Source organism: Salminus brasiliensis, chromosome 15 (genome assembly GCF_030463535.1).
Source record: "Salminus brasiliensis chromosome 15, fSalBra1.hap2, whole genome shotgun sequence".
Classification (NCBI taxonomy): domain Eukaryota; kingdom Metazoa; phylum Chordata; class Actinopteri; order Characiformes; family Bryconidae; genus Salminus; species Salminus brasiliensis.
The window spans coordinates 28,314,597-28,334,525 of NC_132892.1; the positions used below are offsets into that span (position 1 = coordinate 28,314,597).

General features: G+C 42.5%; 1 protein-coding gene across 1 annotated transcript in view; it reads right to left on the bottom strand.

Annotated features, from left to right (window-relative positions):
- Positions 1-19,929, bottom strand: part of kcnq5b (potassium voltage-gated channel, KQT-like subfamily, member 5b) — a 152,563-nt gene that overhangs the window by 23,205 nt on the left and 109,429 nt on the right. The window contains exons 2-8 of the mRNA XM_072656718.1: positions 19,743-19,833; positions 14,031-14,157; positions 8,143-8,318; positions 6,241-6,366; positions 5,349-5,459; positions 4,150-4,245; positions 2,073-2,167 (exon numbers count right to left, since the gene is read on the bottom strand). Coding sequence (XP_072512819.1) covers positions 2,073-2,167; positions 4,150-4,245; positions 5,349-5,459; positions 6,241-6,366; positions 8,143-8,318; positions 14,031-14,157; positions 19,743-19,833 — 822 coding nt within the window. The remainder of the gene's footprint in view (positions 1-2,072; positions 2,168-4,149; positions 4,246-5,348; positions 5,460-6,240; positions 6,367-8,142; positions 8,319-14,030; positions 14,158-19,742; positions 19,834-19,929) is intronic.

The following is a 19,929-nucleotide window of genomic DNA, read 5'->3' on the forward strand; positions in this document are numbered from 1 at the left end:
GAATGTACATGGATAATTAGTTCCCTGGACAGTGACGTCTGTCCATTGAGGTAAGGAGATTTTCTAAGGGAAACTACAGCTCTGGAATATTCATTTAAAGAGCCTCAATCATAAATAGCTGCATTTTTCAACATAATAATAATACAATTGGATCAGGTAATTAAAAGTTGGCAAAGGTTTACTCAGTTACACTTAAAGGCTGTGGTCAAAATGAAATGCCTACTCCCTTGGTTAAAATACAAATGTATTCGGACACTTCCTCATCATCAACATGCATCAGCACCGGCCGCATAAACAAACACATGAGTGTCTGCGCTGTGTTTACAGCTGAATTCTGAATGAACTGATAAATATGACTGTCATGTTGCTGAGCAACCTAAACCTAATGTTAACAAACGTCTGTTGCTTGTCCACATTCAACTCATGTAGTGAGCTACACTATGCACTAAAAATGACCAGTGCATTGTGGGAGATTGTAGTGTGCTTATAATCACACTTAAATTCCACTTTACAATTCAGACACTCTGTCAAAGATGGCCGACATTGTCAATAGTGCCCTAACGTGAACAGGCTCCATATCAGTTACACTCATACAAGTCATACCTGGTAGCTACTCATCTAAAACAGCCCATTTTAAACCCACTGTTTCTGTGATTTCATTACCTATGCATTTATATACATACATCCATCTCGAGCTTCAATCTACCTATTTATGCTGAATTTATATGGAGTGTTTTTAGGCAAAATATAGAAAAAGCCAATCAGAACAGAGGGCATTTACATATATAATATGTCTTAAAGGCACAGTCACAAAAAAGGAAAAGGGATTAAAACAAATTAACATTTAAAAACAATTCAATTTCTACATTATTACAATAATTTGTTTAAATCTATGAGGATAAAATGGGCATGTATAACAAATATTATGGCTCGCTTTGGTTCATAAACCAACGCAAATAGCATAAGTGGACTCCAGGGGACAAGCTAAAATATGAGACAAAGGTATAATATGGGCCCTTTAGGCAATGTCGAGGCAAAAAGAAGTGTCTATTTGTCATCTGTAAAAGAGTTAAAATGCGTCGGGGGACTGGAATAGGGGAAAGCTGTATACGAAATCTGAATAGGAACAACACAGAGTGGAGCAGCTAGAAGTAGCCGCATAAACAAACACATGAGTGTCTGCGCTGTGTTTACAGCTGAATTCTGAATGAACTGATAAATATGACTGTCATGTTGCTGAGCAACCTAAACCTAATGTTAACAAACGTCTGTTGCTTGTCCACATTCAACTCATGTAGTGAGCTACACTATGCACTAAAAATGACCAGTGCATTGTGGGAGATTGTAGTGTGCTTATAATCACACTTAAATTCCACTTTACAATTCAGACACTCTGTCAAAGATGGCCGACATTGTCAATAGTGCCCTAACGTGAACAGGCTCCATATCAGTTACACTCATACAAGTCATACCTGGTAGCTACTCATCTAAAACAGCCCATTTTAAACCCACTGTTTCTGTGATTTCATTACCTATGCATTTATATACATACATCCATCTCGAGCTTCAATCTACCTATTTATGCTGAATTTATATGGAGTGTTTTTAGGCAAAATATAGAAAAAGCCAATCAGAACAGAGGGCATTTACATATATAATATGTCTTAAAGGCACAGTCACAAAAAAGGAAAAGGGATTAAAACAAATTAACATTTAAAAACAATTCAATTTCTACATTATTACAATAATTTGTTTAAATCTATGAGGATAAAATGGGCATGTATAACAAATATTATGGCTCGCTTTGGTTCATAAACCAACGCAAATAGCATAAGTGGACTCCAGGGGACAAGCTAAAATATGAGACAAAGGTATAATATGGGCCCTTTAGGCAATGTCGAGGCAAAAAGAAGTGTCTATTTGTCATCTGTAAAAGAGTTAAAATGCGTCGGGGGACTGGAATAGGGGAAAGCTGTATACGAAATCTGAATAGGAACAACACAGAGTGGAGCAGCTAGAAGTAGCAGTAGTAGTAATAGTAGTAGAGCAGCTGCCAGAGAATTTATACCTACTTTGTTGGACTGCAGGTATGCAACGCCTTCAAATGAGGCTTCCAGGTAGCAATGGAAACCGAGTTTTCATCAGCCGCATAGCTACGCCAAACACACTGCATGCCAAAAAAACACACACACACAGGGACAAGAGACGGAAAGAGGGACGAAAGGGGGGCGGGAGTAAAACAGAATAAGGACGAGGTCAAAGTAATGGGTAAGGTAGGGGAAAATAAACAAACAAATAAAAAACATAAACAAAAAGAAACAAAACAAATGCAGATTAGTGGAAAACATGGTTAGATGTCCGTACATCTCAGCAGGCCTCTATACATGCCTTGACACAGGTAGAACCTTTTCATAGAGCTGCCAGGTGGCCTCGAGGTCAGGGCGGCTACTGTCGGTGGAGTAATAACGCCACGCTGCCTGATATAAGAGCATTGGGAGCGTGGAGACTTGGGTGAATATCATACATACACACACACACACACACACACACTTATACACACACACACTTATACACACACACAAACACTGCAAAAAGATGTAATGTATTGAATTTACTTGATTTAAATGTGTCCAGAGTGGGTGTGTTCAATTCCATCAGCAGCTCACCTGATTTACCATCATTAAGCACTGATTTACCAAACCAGGTGCTGGATGATCACTATCATACTAGACTCCATGAGGAGAGATGTTTTAATGAAGACTTTGTTGATGCTAATTTTAGTGTTTTACTAAGTAATGAAGTGTTTATTTAATTAATGATAATATATTAATATTAAATATATTAATGTGTATATATATATATATATATATATATATATATATATATATATATATATATATATATATATATATAATAAATGATGTGCTTTAGTATCCCATTTCTTAATTGCGTGTCTAAAGCCCCTGACTGACTAGCCAACTGTTGGCCATTGGAATGGCGTTAGGCAAAGGGTGGGTGTTAGTGGCTCACTGTTGCCCATCGTCTGTGCATTGCGTCCCTCACCGTCGTTCGTTTGGCTGACTGAACATGTTGAATTGGCGTCAGCAGTCAGCCATGTGTGAAACCAACCACACATTTTAATTCAGGGTTTAACGTACAGGCATTTTATAATCATACACACCAAGAACCAAGCTAATGTGGCTGACTTTCACTTTCACAATTTGAACAAGACAAGATACCAGCTAACAGGATCACTCCACAAACGGCAGTGACTAGCTGTAGGGAGGCTCCTTAAATGCTCCCAGTCCCAGGTGCAACACATGAACACGCAATGAACACAAATGAGCCGGAAGTCCTTATTTGGGCCTGTGGGCGGCGACACAGGATCGCCCCAGGGGAGGGTGCGATAATGAGGGCCTGACAACAACTACATAATCTTTACTTTTTACATTTTACTTTACAGTACTAGAGAATGTTATTACGTATGTACCTCTGGCCATTACTGTGTTGACATCTGAATCCAGTAAACTAAGCACATCACCTTTTTCAGTGCACAACAACCTTCATACATACACAGACATGTTCCTGACACACATTTACACTCTCCACATGCTCCAAACACACACACGTCTTATACGCTCAACAATTTTATGCAGAAGTATATGCACCCCGGTCAAATGAAGTGTTGTTGATTTTCGTGAAGTGTTAATAAATTCTCATCCTCTACAGAAACACACTTCTGGACAGTTACTGTTTATTTACCGAATTTAACATATTGCAAAAAAATACATGAAATGTAGTGTGTGCAAAAGTAATGGCACATTAAATATGTGCTGTATGTTGTCTGTAAAGGATTTGTTTACTTATTCTCACTTGGAAAATCATAAAATGTCATTTGAACAGAGGAGGACAAACATTTGCATGAGAGCATATACCCTGGTATGAACCCTGGTATAATATCATCTCCTATTAAGCTAGAGCTACTATAACTATGTAAATAATATTTTATGTATATAATCCAATAAAATTGAAATGAAAAAAGTCATATCATTTGGCATGATGTCACTGTCTCCACTTATACACTGCTTACATTTCTCTGTATTTACATTATTAAGGGGTCATGGCCTCCTGTAGGGCAGGTAATATTACCTGTATAAGGCAGGCTGCAGGATTCCTCCTCTTCTCAAAGTGCTTCTGCCTGTGCTGCTCCTGAACCTTCAGAGCAAAGCCTGAACCCAAAATACCCTGCAAAGACAAGAGGGAGCGGAGATCAGCTTCTGTAGGTCAGTAGGGAGGTCAAGGTTTCCGAATAGGCAGATGAGAATCAGATACTTAGAGACTGCCAGGCTAGTTTGAGCATTTCTGCAGAGAATGGTCAGACTGGCTGGAGCTCACAGAAAGGCTACAGTAACTCAAATAACCCCTTTGTACAATTGTACTGTACAATTGGAGAGCAGAAAATCATCTCAGAATGCACAACACCACCTCCAACCTCGAGATGGATGGGCTTCAACAACAGATGGGTCAACAGGCTCCACTTCTTTCAGCCAAGAACAGAAAGCTGAGGCCGCAGTGGCTCAGTACAGGCTCACCAGAACTGGACAGGAGAAGACTAAAGAAGTAGACTGGTCTGATGTTCCAAGGATGGTAAGGCTAAAGTTTGGCTCCAACAGCATGAATCCATGGACCCATCCTGCCTTGTGTCGACAGTCCAGGCTGGTGGAGGTGGTGGAATGGTGTGGGGGAATGTGTTCTTGGCACACTTTAGGCCTGTTAACGCCAATCAATCATTGAATCATTGAATCTCACAGACCATTTCAGTGCTGTTGCTGATCATGTGACCACATCTCTTCATGACCACAATTTACCTGATAATCTTCTAAAGGCTACTTCCAGCATGATGCAGCATGCCACAAAACAGAAAACTGGTTTCATGAATCCCAAAACATCTCAATCCCAAAAACGTCTTTGAAAAGTGGAAGAACAAGAGCTCTGCAGCATGAAAGAGGCTCCGAACAATCTGCAGCAATCACCAGAACCTCAAAGGAACTTTTTCAACATCTTTTGGAATCCATGCCATGAAAAACTGGGGCTGTTTTGAGAGAAAAAGGAGGCCCAACCAGTTTCAGGGTAGTGAACACTTATGGGAAGCCAAAGAAAACAAGATGAAATGCATGAAATCCCTGATGAACACATGTAAAGCAACATATTTGAATAGTAAAAACTTAAAAATATAGGTCAACTCGATGTTATTTTCAGCACCCAAATATTGGGATCAGTCACACATCAGTCAAGCTCTAGTACTGAGTAACCCCTGACCCCAAGGCAGACGGTGTTGTGGTACTCACCGCAGGCAGAGCAAAGAAGGAGATGCCGAGGAGAGCGAAGCCGGCAGACAGCATACGTCCAGTCCATGTCTTAGGAGTCTTATCTCCATAGCCTATAGTGGTCAGAGTAATCTGTGCGACAACAGAGGAGAGAGGTGTAGGTGTAGGGGACAGATGTGTAGGGGTAGGTTGTCAAGCAGGCATTCAAAAGTAGTGATCGCATCACATATATATATATATATATATATATAATTCTGCCTAAAATAACTAGTTTTGGGTCCTATTTATGACATAATTATATATTATAAATATATATATATATAGCTATATAATATATAATATTCAATCGTTAAGATGAAAAACTATAAATATATATACATATATATATATATTAAAATAAATAAATAAATAATTCTGCCTAAAATAACTAGTTTCTACAGATCCCATCTGTCTTTGTATATTCTGTATTTTGTGTATAATTTTTATATAACTTTATTTTAATATGTTTAGTATGTATATAGTTTTGTCCTCCTGTAGAGCATCAACCTGAGCCTCACCACAAGCATTTCAATGCATAAATGTCCTGACATGTTGTGCAAATGACAAATAAACCTGAAACTTAAACTTGAAACTAGTTTTGGGTTATAGTTATGACATATTTATATATATATATATATATATATATATATATATATATATATATATATATATAATTTTTAGACTGTCTCATCTCCAGTTACTTGTCTGTCACTCTGTCTTGTATAAAGGTGTGTTAAAAAGGTGATGTGTTAAAAATTAGTTTATGGGGTTTCCTTATGATACTGACCAGTCTGTCAGTTCTCACTTCTATGCAGTATATGACCTGTACTACTCTAAATAAAGACTGTGGATGGGGAGAATGATGGAAACTCACCGTGCCCCACCAGAGTGCATCAGCGTAGGTGGAAAACTCTTTATTGAACTCCTTCTCCACAAGGTAGACCAGGAAGGAGGAGAAGATGAGCACCAGAAAGCCAATGTACCAAGCAGTCACCAGCTCCTACACAACACAAGATCAGAGATTTGAGTCAACCTGAAATCAGAGCATAGCACTGAGCACGATTCATCATGTCAAAACATTTCAAAGACAAAATTTTAGTTTTCTTGACCTAAACCTTCCTCTACACTCTTAGAAATAAGGGTGCAACTAAGAATTATCTGAGTGATGTCATAGAAGATGTTACATTGGTAAAGAACCTTTACATTGAATTCATTAAACCTTTAACCTCTTAAACTCCATGAAACCAATGGTGGTCCTGCCCCCCCCACCCCATTATGTTATACCTTAGGAACAACTCAGCCAGTGTGCACTGCTCTGCATGTGGCTACACATTAGCAATCCTTAGGTTTGATAAAAGTCACAGAGCAAAAAAGGGGTTAAAAGGTTCTTCACAAATACAATATATGGACAAAAGTATTGGGACACCTGCCCATTCATTGTTTCTTCCCAAAATCAAGGGCATTAAAAAGAACTGATCCTGCTTTTCTTCATCCATCTCTACTGTGCAGGGAGGATAGCCTTGTACTAGATTTTGGAAGAGCATTGCTGTAAGGATTTGATTGTATTCAGCAGCAAGAGCAGCGTTAGTGATCACCACCCCACCCGAGAAACAAAATTGGCTATTTTTGGCTAGGTTTTTTTCATCAGAAGGGTTTTTCTACACTAGCTGAAAGGATCCATTTTATATATTTTGTCTATTTTAGCCTTGTTTTAAAAGCCAAACCAGGAACAGGGGCTTCAAATTAGCTCTGACTAGAAGCTCTATATCTGCTGTACCTGGTGCATATCTGGTGTGACAATGATGAGCCATATTAAACCTGTCAAATAAATGAAAAGAAACAAAATAAACACAAAATGTTACTGTGCGTCTGCACTCTGCTGGGCACTATGCCACCAAAGGACAAGTCCCCTAATTCATCTGAAAAGCCAGACTGGCTGATACGACCAGTGAAGATTACACCTTAATCTGAAAACAGTGTGGACGTAAGCAATCCAACCCAGCTAATAACAGAGATTAGTGCATTGTCCTAGAATGGCATCGCACATGCCTGAGGACAAAAGAAAAGCCTTCGAAATGTGAGGTGAAATGAACTGCATCCACAACAGCTCAATGACTGACCTGACTGACCACTGACATTGGTACCTCTGGGCACCTCTGGTCAAAAATAAAATTACTGTGAATAGTTAGGTGAGTAAAGATGACCTGATTTCCATAAGGTATGAAGTTAAAGACTTTTAAACAGGATTCGTTTTTTAATATCACTAGAAATGCCACCAACAGTCTTCTGACACATGTGAAGCCGGCCAACCTTCTCTTTTTAAACTCCTGCTGATGTAGCATGGCTAGGTAGCCAGAACCCCAGCTCAGACACAACAGCTAACATATGCCAGTGCTGACCAGCATCACACTAGGAGTGATGTGGAGAGTAAGTGCCATCAAGGCCAGTTGTGCTCTATTCGACACCGGCTGCCGATGGCAAGCAGCATAACCCGGATTTCGGACCAGCGATCCTCGGATCATAGTGGCAGCTCATTAAACACTAGACTACTTTTTATATTTCCATCTTTTACACTTTCATGCACTGTAAGCCTTCTGTGCTGAACCGTGTCCAAGTGGAAACGCCACCAAACCAGTTGCCCCCCATGCTCAGAACCGTTTGGCCCTGCAGTGGAAAAGAGGCCTATATGTTCTTGTGATTTTACAAAGGCTAGGCTTTGGGTAAAAGTGGACCAAATCCCACTATCCCACATATAGAACCACATATCCCAGCTTACCTTGCTGTGTGCGTACACTACGGATCCCAGCAGCTTCCAGGTGCCTCCGCGGCGGTCCATGCGCACCATGCGCAGGATCTGCAGGAAGCGGAGGCTTCTTAGTGCTGAGGTGGCAAAGATGTTGCCTTGGCTTCCGGCCGAAACTACGGCGACCGACGCTATCAGCACTATGATGTCTGGTGGAGAGATGGACAGTAGGTGAGACAAGATGGAGAGAGGGGAGAAGAGCAGATGTTATAAAATTAGAAATGATGCAGCAACATGCCTCGACTCGTCTGAGAAGGCTTTACATTAGATGTTGGAACATGCTGTGAGGGTTTGACTGCAATCAGCCACAAGATGACTAGTTATAAGTTCTAGTGGTGATGTTGGATGATTAGGTCTGGAACTCCAGCTCACCTCAAAGGTACTGGATGGAACTCTATAGCTAGGGGCTTCATACCCTTCAAGCTGATGCTTGGCAATGCTTTTCTATGGGGATTCTACAAGCTGTGTGGCCACCTGAATACCTGTGTGAGCAACTGGTGCAGCTTCCTTCACCAACACAGGACATTACACACATTGTTGACTCCTGGAAGACAAGATTCCCCACTGACATTGTTATTGAAAGATGAGACTGAGAACATAGTAATGGGGATAATCAGGAAGGCAACATCTACAGAGAGAAAGAGAGGCCAAAGGAAGTTCACACGAAAACCACATCCACTAAAGAAGCTGCACCAAACCCTCAAAAAACACAAACGGCTCCAAGCCTCGAGCCGAGGAATAATATTAGCTTTCTCTCTGTTTCTCTGTTTTTCCCCCTCCTCACATTCCATCCATCTCAAACTCCTCAGGAGAACGTCCCGCTGCTCCGATACCCTCATGTTCCTTGCTGTTTCGTGTCGTAAGTGCTGAAACCAAAGTGTTAGCGGTGTGTTTTTGGATCTTCGGGGAGTCTGGAGGAACCTGCAGACTTAGCAGAGCGTTCTCATCCTCATGAATCATAAACTAGTCGACCAGCACAGCAGAACGTGAACGCAGGGGCTTTGTGAAAAATGCATGAAGCCTTCAATAAAATAAAGGCCTGTGGGCTTGCACTACACGTACCTGTCGATCCTGCCATGAGAAAGCAACGCGAAAAAGGACAGCGGTGGAAAATGCTGACTCTTAGCAACCATCCAAAATATTCAGAATATTCGGAAATAGGGGCAAATACACCGTACTGAAGGTCCTTCATATTAGGATCTATTATAATTTAGAACAAAGTACACTGCATGTCCAAATGTCTGTGGACACCCCTTCTAATGAACGCATTCAGATGTGCAAATGCACACATTCAGCTTGACAAGTCTATTCCATGTAGAGAAGCACTGCTAATAGAATAGGACTCTCTGGAGCAGATAAACATGAACCTATTGGCAACATGCCTCATGTCAGGTGTGGGCTAGAGGAGTATAAAGCCCCCCCAGCATTGAGCTGTGGAGCAGTGGAAGAACTGTGTTCTCTGGAACGATGGATGGTGCTCCATTCAATAGTTTTGTGTGGATGAGCTATGGAGTTGGGGATGGTGAAGTGGGGTGGTGATCATCCAACATTCCTGACCTCACTAACGCTCTTTTTGCTGAATGCAATCAAATCCTCACAAAAAGCAGGATAGACTCCCTTAATACCCTTGATTTTGTCCCAATACTTTTGACCATACTTTCAAATGGGTGTTTAGAAACTAGTCTTTTCTCCATGTAAGAGCTTAACACTACCGTCACCATGTTTGACTGTTGGTATGATGTTTTTATTGTTGGTAAGATGTTCCACTTTTGATGCACAGAACATTATTCAGAGGTCTTGAGGTTTCTCGTGGTTAACAGCGCTTTCCAGCTTGCAGATCCCCCTTGGATACCATTTTCTGCCAAGTCTCGTAGTAATGGTGAAATCATGAGCGCTAAGGTGAGTGATGCCTGCTGTTCTCTCGATGTTCTTCTAGGTTCCTTTTGTGACTTTCTGGGTCACCAAATGAGTCGTCGCTGTGCTCCAGAAGGAACGTTCTACCGCTGTTCCAATTTCTCTCCATCTGGACATGATGGCTCTTGTGGCGGTATGTTACAGTCGCGCGACCTTAGAAATGGCCATGTATCTCTTTTCAGAGGGGGCAACTACTTTTTCACAGGACTTCATGTCCTCTAGAGTACACTCTCTAGAATCAGTGTAGTAAGCTCATACTTTTGTTTTCAGGTTATAACAAAGTCTGATCCATCATGCTGGCGAAACACACACACATTCTCACACACACGCGCACACAGTCACTCTTATTAATGACATCCATTACTTTGACAATTTCCCATTCAAAACAATGAGGCCAGGAATAAGTGCTGACAAAATCCCCGCAGCCACAAAGGAACACACACAGACAAAACACACACACACACACAACAAAGACAAAACACACACACACATAGACAAAACACACACACACAGGGTGATACATTTCAACTCTAATGAGCTCTTCTCTTGTCTCACATGGTGGGAAAGGGAATAAAATCCTAAGGAGGTCAAGGCTCTGGACTGGTTGCCAGATTGTAGAAAATGACACCCGCAGGGAATGAAGCTGAGACTGTCTTGCTCCAAACCAACAAAGTCATCACAGTTACAATAAGGGCTATCACAGTTACCAATAAACCACCAATTATCTATAGGGCCATTGTTTATACTGGTCATTGATTAATATACTGATCACTTGAACAAGTCATTGAGTAATCTATAGTTTTAAAAATGGAAAAAATAAGGTTAATACTCAACTGTCTAAAGCACCTCCAATGAGGTAAGAGCTACCTGCTACCATGATGACATTTTAGGATTGCTGGAGACTGGATTTTTATATAAATTTTGGTTCTGCCAATTAACCAACCCGTTCATAGCTCCCCCTAGCACTAGCAATGCTCCCGACACTAGGAGGCGAAGGGCTTAACATGTCTTCTCCAATACATTCAATGCTGGCCACCGTCTCTATCCAAACTGCCACCAATGTGGCATCAATAGGCATCCAACATGCTTGGAGGAAAGCACCGGGTCCCCAGCTCAACCACACCGGCTAACCGGCGCTTGTGCTGGTCAACATTAATTGCCAATTGTGCTCTTTCGGACTTTGCCACTGATGGCAAAGCGGCATGGCTCTGGGCCTCGAACTCGCGACTCCCTGGTCATAGTGGTAGAGCATTAGACCACTAGAGCCACATTGTTGGAGAACTGCTGATTTCTAAGTGTTCTTCCCAGACTCATCTGCATCTACAACCTTCTTTCTGGAGGCCTCAGAGAGCTCTCAGGATCTGGTCAGGCGTATGTGTCTCTACAGTTGTGTTTGTTTAGTCCTATTACCTCCATATCTCAGTAATGTTCAAAGACAGGTGAAATATGTTAAAAGACAAAGGTTTGCATGGGGTGTCTGATTGTGTAATATGTATGTATGTGTGTGTGTGTGTGTGTGTCCATCAGAATCATATTTTAAAATAAGCACTATTATCAGGAACTGCAAACCAATCACCACTTGTTAGCTAAGGTCCTGTTTCATTTATGTTTTTATAATTGATTAATTAAGTTTAATTAAGTAATCATGAAAAGAAGCCAGCCCTCACCCTCCCAGAGCTGGTGCCATTGTGTGATTGAGCTTGTGTCTCAGATAGTGGGTGTGGAATGGTAATGATGAAAATGGAGAGAAGACTGTGTGTGTGTTGGGGTGGTGGGGGCAATGTAATTCATTGTGTGAGTCACTAGGCTGTTAATTATTTTATTATGTAACCCTCTCAGCACTTTAATAAAGCAAAACTGCAGGTAATCAGGATTTTATACATTACTGGACAAAATAACCTGATGATCATTGGCTTGTGTTGCGCTGGGGGTCTGCAGAACACATAAAGTAGAGACGAATCCTTTATGTTTGGCAGGAACAAAGTTCAACCCAGCTCGTAATTAGGTTTCTACCCAGTCTACAGCTTTCAAGTGGACCAGAGATGGGTTTTCCTGACCGCTTCTTGGATGAAAAGGACACGCACAAACCTACCTGTGTTAGATGTTGATGGGAGAATCTAGAATCCTCTCCTCATTTACTCCAGTTCATCTGATTTAACAACAGCGACAGTGCGTGTGTCAGTGTGGTCTGAAGGGGTGGTCTGGAAACCCCTTCTAATGAAGGCATTCAGCTACTTTTGAGTTGCACCCATTGCTGACACATATGTGCAACTCACAGTTTGTCTAGTCCCAGTAGAGAAGTACTGCCAGTAGAATAGGACTCTCTAGAGCAGATAAACATGAACCTGTTGGCACTATGCTGCCTAATGCCAGGCGTGGGCTAGAGAGGGGTGTAAAGCCCCCCAGCGTTGAGCTGTGGAGCAGTGGAAGAACTGTGTTCTCTGGAATGATGGTTGGTGCTCCATACAATACTTGTGGGACGAGTTGGGGATGATGAGGTGGGGCGGTGATCGTCCAACATCCGGACCAATCAAGAGATCAATCAAATCCTCACAGCAATGCTTCTCCAAAATCTAGTAGAAAACCGTCTTCCCTTCTACAGTAGAGACAGTTACTCCAACAAAAGCAGGATCAACTCTTTTGTAATAGAAGAAAATATAAATGAGCAGGTGTCCCAATACTTTTTAATTTTCATATAATGTACATTTGCGGCTACACTTTTCCTGCTTCCAACACATCAGCTTTAGACATGTAAACATCTTAAACCAAGTGGTTTGATAGTCAGAAACCATCCTGAATTACTTTAGGTAGCCGTTACATTGAGCACATTCTGTGGAGTCCCACAGGGTTCTGTTGTAGGGTTTAAGAAACTGGTACTGGAAACTGTGGCGGTACTGTAGCTCTGATATCCGGAAAGAGGTACAGGAACATCAGAGTAAGAAACTCTAGGTTCATGGTCTCACCAGCAGCACCAATCTCAACCTGAACACACACACACACACACACACACACACACACACACACACGCACACACTCTAGCTTAGGGGCTGGTTGCCCTTTGGCACTTTAACTGAAACTCCTTCTTTGTACATAAGCTGTGTACTGGTCTCTCCAGCTGAACACCAAGCTGCTATACATATTACTGCACTGTACGCCTTGTTTACATGTGTGATGCTGCTGCAATACCAGACGGGTTTAGCTCTTTGTACTTATTGTCCCCCCTGTCCCCCTCTGTCTCGCGTAATGTCCATGCACCCTAATGCATTGTATCATGTCCTACCTATCCTGCACCAGAGACTTATTTGAACAGTCTCAAACAAGTTAACCAGCATGCAGAAACCAACTGGTCAGCACATAAACTGGTATAAAAGGTTGCCACCAAACTAAATGTAAACAACAGCTGGATGTCATGACGCTGGCAGGTTGCCAGTCTGAAGCAGAGTTCTGGTGCCGGATCATTGCGAGTAAAGTAAGGAGCTTAGTGCCAGGCTGAGGATTAGACTGTGATGAAAAGAGGAAGCAGGGAAGGCACGAGTTGAAACATGACCACCACCAAACACACAAACATTTACACAGTCCGTATGCCTTACTGCCTCGCCGCTGTCACACAAAACCTGTATCTCCATTTTTGACATTTCCCACTTTTTGACATATAATGTGAATCTGGCAGCCGTTCTTCACATTGTTCCACTGATCCACAGCCCAAAATCAGGGGGCTTTAGGCCCTTCTAGCCCATGCCTGACATTAACGTTTATCTGCTTCAGAGAGTCCTATTCTAATGGCAGTTAATCAATGTTTTTAGCAACATGAACCTCATTTGGTTGTGGATAAGTGCGCTATGCTAGACCTTCGCTGGCTTTTAACAGAAGCAATCCACAAAGCTGGAAATAAGGAAATGAAGAAATGTTAGTGGCAGGAAAATAATGAACACCAAGCTTTAGCTCACCTATGATACAGAAGGGCTTTCGTGCGAAGCGCAGTCGTCCCTGCCATCCTCTGTATCTGCAGCAGCAGCCCGCGGACCAGATCCGGACTATAAACTCCAGCCCGAACACCACGATCATCACAAACTCCTGATGGAGGACACAAGAAACAGGTCAGGGTCAGAAAAATCAGCCATGTCACTCCACTGCTGCATTCTCTTCACTGGCTTCCTGTAGCTGCTGCCCTCATCAGATTCAAAACCCTGACACTGGCCTACAAAGCCAAGACTGGACCAGCCCCTCCGTACCTGATAGCAAAGGTCAAAAGCCGATCTGCACCAAGAGCCCTTCCAGCTTCAAGTACGGCTCGGCTCGACCCGCCATCCCTCAAAATCCACGGAAGACGAGTGTCCAGGCTTTTTTCTGTCTGGGCACCAAAGTGGTGGAACGAACTTCCCCTGGGTGTCCAAACAGCAGAGTCCAATGCTCGCTGTCTTCAAACCCAGACTGAAGACCCTCCTCTTCCAAGAACACTTGGGCGAATAACAGAGTGGTCTCCTTACTGACTTGTGTTTAGTAGAGTCTAAACTTAGAGGATCTTTAAATTATTAGTCTATTCAAACTAGCTGAGGTTTTTCTTGGGTAAATAGAGCATCTTCTAAATGCCTTAAATGTAAATGTAGTTCTGATGTTCACAGATTTTCCTCCTGCCTCACCAACATGAACCCTCTTACACCCGGCGGCTTCTATTACCTTCTATTACTTCAACTGCCGGAGAATAGCCCCACCAATTTACAGACAGACGTCCCTTTAGTTACTGAGTAATACACATTAGTGTGTAATAAGCCTGGGAGCGTTAAGGGGTTAACAAGCCTGTTTACCACCCTGTTATTTTACCTCACTTTTTTTTCCATTTAAGGATAGTCTGGTTTACACTAGATTAGTCAGGAGGTGATGAGCTGCTCTCCAGTATCAACAACACCATATTCAACACCGTAAAGTCGCTGACGTGTTTTACCGTGCCGCCAGCTTTGACTAGGGCTTTCACTTAGGGTTGGGCGGTACCCACTTCTCTCATGCGGTCATACCCCCTCAAAATATCACTGCGGTACACATATAGCTGCTACCTTTTTTAACTGCTCTACTTTTCCTATTTATGTCTTATTCAATATTGCTCTTTAGGTGTAACTGGGACCTTGAGATCACAATTTCACTCCACCCCACAGACCACATGTGATGCGAATGACAATAGTCCTGTATTCCTTATCCTGTAATACTGGGAATAAGGGGTAACGTAAGTTGCATCAGTAGAGCAGAAGGTTCTACGTTGACGTGGCTTCAGTAAAATCTCACCTTGCGTTATTTTAAAACCGCAAACTTCAGTGTTCTCACAGGCTCCCAGACTAAGTGAACACTGCGCAGTTTACGATCCATCATTTAATAAAAGTTAAACTGTCAGCCTGATGACAAAACCATTGAATGATAAGGTCATGAGACTGAAAGGTTTCCTAAAGCTACACTGTTTCGATACGTCTCACGTGTTTTTCCCGCATTTTGGTGCTCACTTAGGGAAGTCCCTAGGGTGCTGATCTGAGCTTATCACGTTTTGCCCCAAAATGCTTCTAAATGAGAGTCCGAAATACTGTATCGTGTTTTGTGACACAAGACAACACATGGCATCACACCACACCACACCCCAACTCTAAAAGAGATGCAAACAGATGAAACACAATTTCTTTATTGTTATTGCCGTATTATTTAGCAAATCATGGCATTTGTGAAGTGGCAGGATTTTGAAAAAGACCCAGATCTGCTGTTTGGGATCATTTCGGGATCATTTTGGGATCATCTGGGTGTTTCATTTCACCATCATGAAAACCCAATTCTTTCAGTTGTTTTTAAGCTTGTTGTTTCGATCACGTATCGGCCACCAGAGGTCACTGTGGCGCAATGATTTTTCCCGAACGATTTACTTTGATTTACTTAGTCTCACGTATGGCATCGCTAATAAATATCGTGAATCTCCTCAGGACTCCTCAGGCTCTCCTCAGGACTTTTACGTTGAAGTGTAGTTCATGTCATATTTCACAGACTTTTAGTTTGATGTTATTGTTTTGTGTTACGGATTTTAAGTTGATATCCATGTTCATGTTTCACGTCACAATTCAGTTGGTTTTACGTGTGTTTGATTTCTCTTCTTTGTTCTGTTGATTCGGTTCACCTGAGGCTGTGGTATTTAAGGAGCTAGCGCGAGAACACCCTTTTTTTGTTTACTCTGAGCCATCCGGGTGCGTTGGCGTCTGATTGTAGTTCACGGTCAAGTTTCAGGTTCGAGAAACCACAAAGACGTCAGAGCGACTTCCTCGTTCTTCTAGGTCAAGTTTATCGTACTGTTCATGGGCGTGCCACGGTTCAGGTCTGTTCTGGTTTCTACTTCTGGGTTCTGCAGCTGATCTCTCAGCTCCTGTCTCCCACGTCACGTAAATTCCGTATTGCTGACAAGCGCAGTTTAGTTGTCCCTCGTTTCCCCAGGCTCTGCCTGTTGGTGTTTGTTTTCGTTTTTGCCTCCCCTTCACGTCCCCCATTCAAGCCTAGCTCATGAAGTCCCAACAGCCTTAGGTGTGTTTGTTATTATGCCCATGTTCCTCTGTCATGTTTGTGTTTTGGTTATTCGTTTGGCCCCTGTACTTTGCTGCCTTTTCATTTACGTTAACCCCCTGGTTTTGTTAATAGATACTCTTGCATTGTACCGTCCCTGCGAGTGTTCATCCCTCCTTGTCAGACCTAGCCAGTCATGACAACCACCAAGCATTTTGAACTTCCGCTGCTAACGCCCACCCCCAACTTTCCCTAGTGGGAGGGGTTCATGTACATCTTGAGGGTGTAAATATAATCAGAGTCAGGACTGTGATGTAACAGTTTTGGGGTTTGGGAATTCTCCTGTTTTCCAGCTCTATTTTTGGTTCTGCGGGATCCTTCTTTCGAGGTCAGTCCCATATACCAAACTCTCATTAATCAACCATGCAAAGGAAAATACAGTCTGACATTCTAGGGTCTCTTTAAATCGTCAGGCAAAATTTCATTTCAGGGGAAATTGATGTCACTGGTGCTTCCAACACACTCACTCTGCTGAGATGACCGGAAAGCTTCTGTGAATGAAAACAGTTTGAACGCCTTTGTGTAAATAAGCCTCTCATGCTATTATGATATAAAGTCTTACTGTCTGTCAGGGAATGCAGGTGGGTCAGGGTTTCAGACGCTAATCTGATTACAGGGCCACCAGTAAGCTGTGATTTCATTAGCAGAGCTGTAGCGGCACTTAGAAGAACAAAAATCCACTTACAGCAACAGGATTCATTGTCTCATAATCCTGACCCCGGAGGTTCGCTGTTGTTGATCCGGTGCTAATTGATATGTTAACCCTAATAGCCAGCGCTGAGTAAGGCATGCTGTAATGCAATATTTATTATTTCTCATTCATTATACAGGCACGGTTTAGACAAAAGTATTGGGACACCAGCTCATTGATTGTTTCTTCTGAAATCAAGGGTATCAAAAAGAGCTTATCTTGTTTTTTTTACTTATCTTGCTTTCCTACTAGATTTTAGAAGAGCATTGCTGTGAGAATTTGATTGCATTCATTGACAAGAGTTAGCATCAGTAAGGCCAGGATGTTGGACGACCACCACCCCAACTCATCCCCAACTCCCCAAATCTAATTCCTAATGCTAAATTTGGAGTTTTCTGTTCCCCTTTGACAGGGGTGACCAAACATTTGCATGACACCGTATTCATAAAGATCAGTTAGGCTATGCTAACAGCGACACCAAAAACAATGCCAATAATGAACCACTTACTCTGCTGAAGCGCTACGACATAAAAACCATGCTAATGACTGTAATTTTCCATGTTGCAGCCAGGCACAGTCATGTTGTGCATCAACTGCGTTAGTAATCACATCATGCGGGTCAGTATGGCGACCGCAGGCAGGACATTATGCAGCGGGCCGCCAGAAACAGGCGACTCGAGCAACTGAATAGCCCTCAAAGAGAAAGAGCCTTTGATCCTCTGCTGCTTTTAGCAGCACCAGCTACCAGCTTTCATCATCGCTTTAATCAAATAAGTGCAGGTGGTGATGTCACTATGGCCCATCACTGGTTTCCAGGTTTCCTTTCGGAGCATAATGCAAAGATCATCTGGACCTGGTTGGATCACCTGGGATTGGAATGGACAGACAAGGTTTATTACATGATATGTTTGGTGTTTGAAGTTTCTTCTTCTGAAACTTCTTTAGGTTTGAACTATAGGTAAAGGGGCTCTTCAATAAAAGGATATTCATAGATATCGGAATCATATCGATATCTCCAATATGGCTACAAGTAGATGCAGTTATGGTCAGAACCATGGTCAAGAACATGACTGCACTGAACGGCCATATTGGGCTTTCAGTGAACTGTTCATGTTGTGGTGATGGATGGTCACTCATTTGGTAAAGGTGAACCAGGGGCAGTGTGCACACACCCCCAGAGCAGTGGGCAGCCAACTCCAGTACCCAGGGTGAAGGGCCTTGCTCAAGGGCCCAAGAGTGGCAGCTTGCCGAGCCCGGGTATAGAACCCACAACCCTGTCATCAACAGCCCAGAGCTCTAACCGCTGAGCCACCACTGCCCCTTATTTGTGGTATAAATTATACATACAAGGTCATAAATAGGCATACACCCACTTCGATTATTAATGTAATGGGTTAAAAAGCTCCTAAAGGCCTTTTAGTTTGCCAATGCCAAGACCTCTCAACTTCCAGTTAGTGATCATGCTTGGCTACAGCTGGTAGTTTCTCTGTGGATTGACCCATTGACAGTACAACAGGAAAGTCCAAGGGGCTCAGTGCAGATCTGAGAAGCATGATTGTAGATATACACAAGTCAGGAATGTCTTTTGGAGCCATTTCTAAACAACAAGGTTATTGGGAGCCACTTTGATGGTTCCGAGTTCCGGAAGAAGTCCTAAACAACCCAAGAACCCCCAAAGCACAGAGCTGAGACAGTAAAATTGTAAAATTGGCTCTTACGTCACCATGGACTGAGAGACTGCCGTCCAAGAAAGACCTACCATCTACCAGTTCTTCAGTATAACCTCCAACCATCAACTAGATACTTGGACACGGTTGGGTGGTCCAATAGGACAAAGTACCCATTTACCCCCATTATCATATTAAGCCTTCTGGTAGTCCTGACCTCTAAGTCCTGACCTCAGCCCTATCCAAATGTATGTGGACACCCCTTTTAATAATGCATTCAGCTACTTTAAGTTGCACCCATTGCTGACACAGATGTGCAAATACACACACACAGCTTGGCTAGCCCCTTGTCTAGAGAACTGCTGGCAAAAGAATAAGAATTTCCAGGAGCAGACACTGTGCCCTAATGCCCGGCGTGGGCATTGAGCTGTGGAGCAGTGGAACTACAGTCTCTGGAATGATGGTTGTGATCCAGTGATTTTGAGATACTTGTGTTTGGGAGTTGGGGGTGAGGTGGGGTGGTGATCATCATACAACATCCTGATCTCACAAAAACACTTGTCAAAAAAACAGTTACTCCAAAAAAAGCAAGACAAACTCTTTTTGAATATGCATGATTTCTGGAGAAACAGGTGAATGAATCAGCAGGTGTCCCAATACTTTTGTCTTTTTAGTGTAGCCTTAACCTTGCAATATTCCTCACTTTTAGCCAAGCTTACCAGTATGAAGAGGGCACGGGATGCCATGTCTGTGTGATATGGAATGGTGGAGAAGACGGAGAGCACCAAGCAACCGAACACCAGCACAAACCTGTTCGAAATACACAAAAGAAAAGATTTCAGTCAGGTTCCAGCTTGCAGCATTTTTGTCCTAAAATTACTGTCAATAAAACAAATGACCAAATCA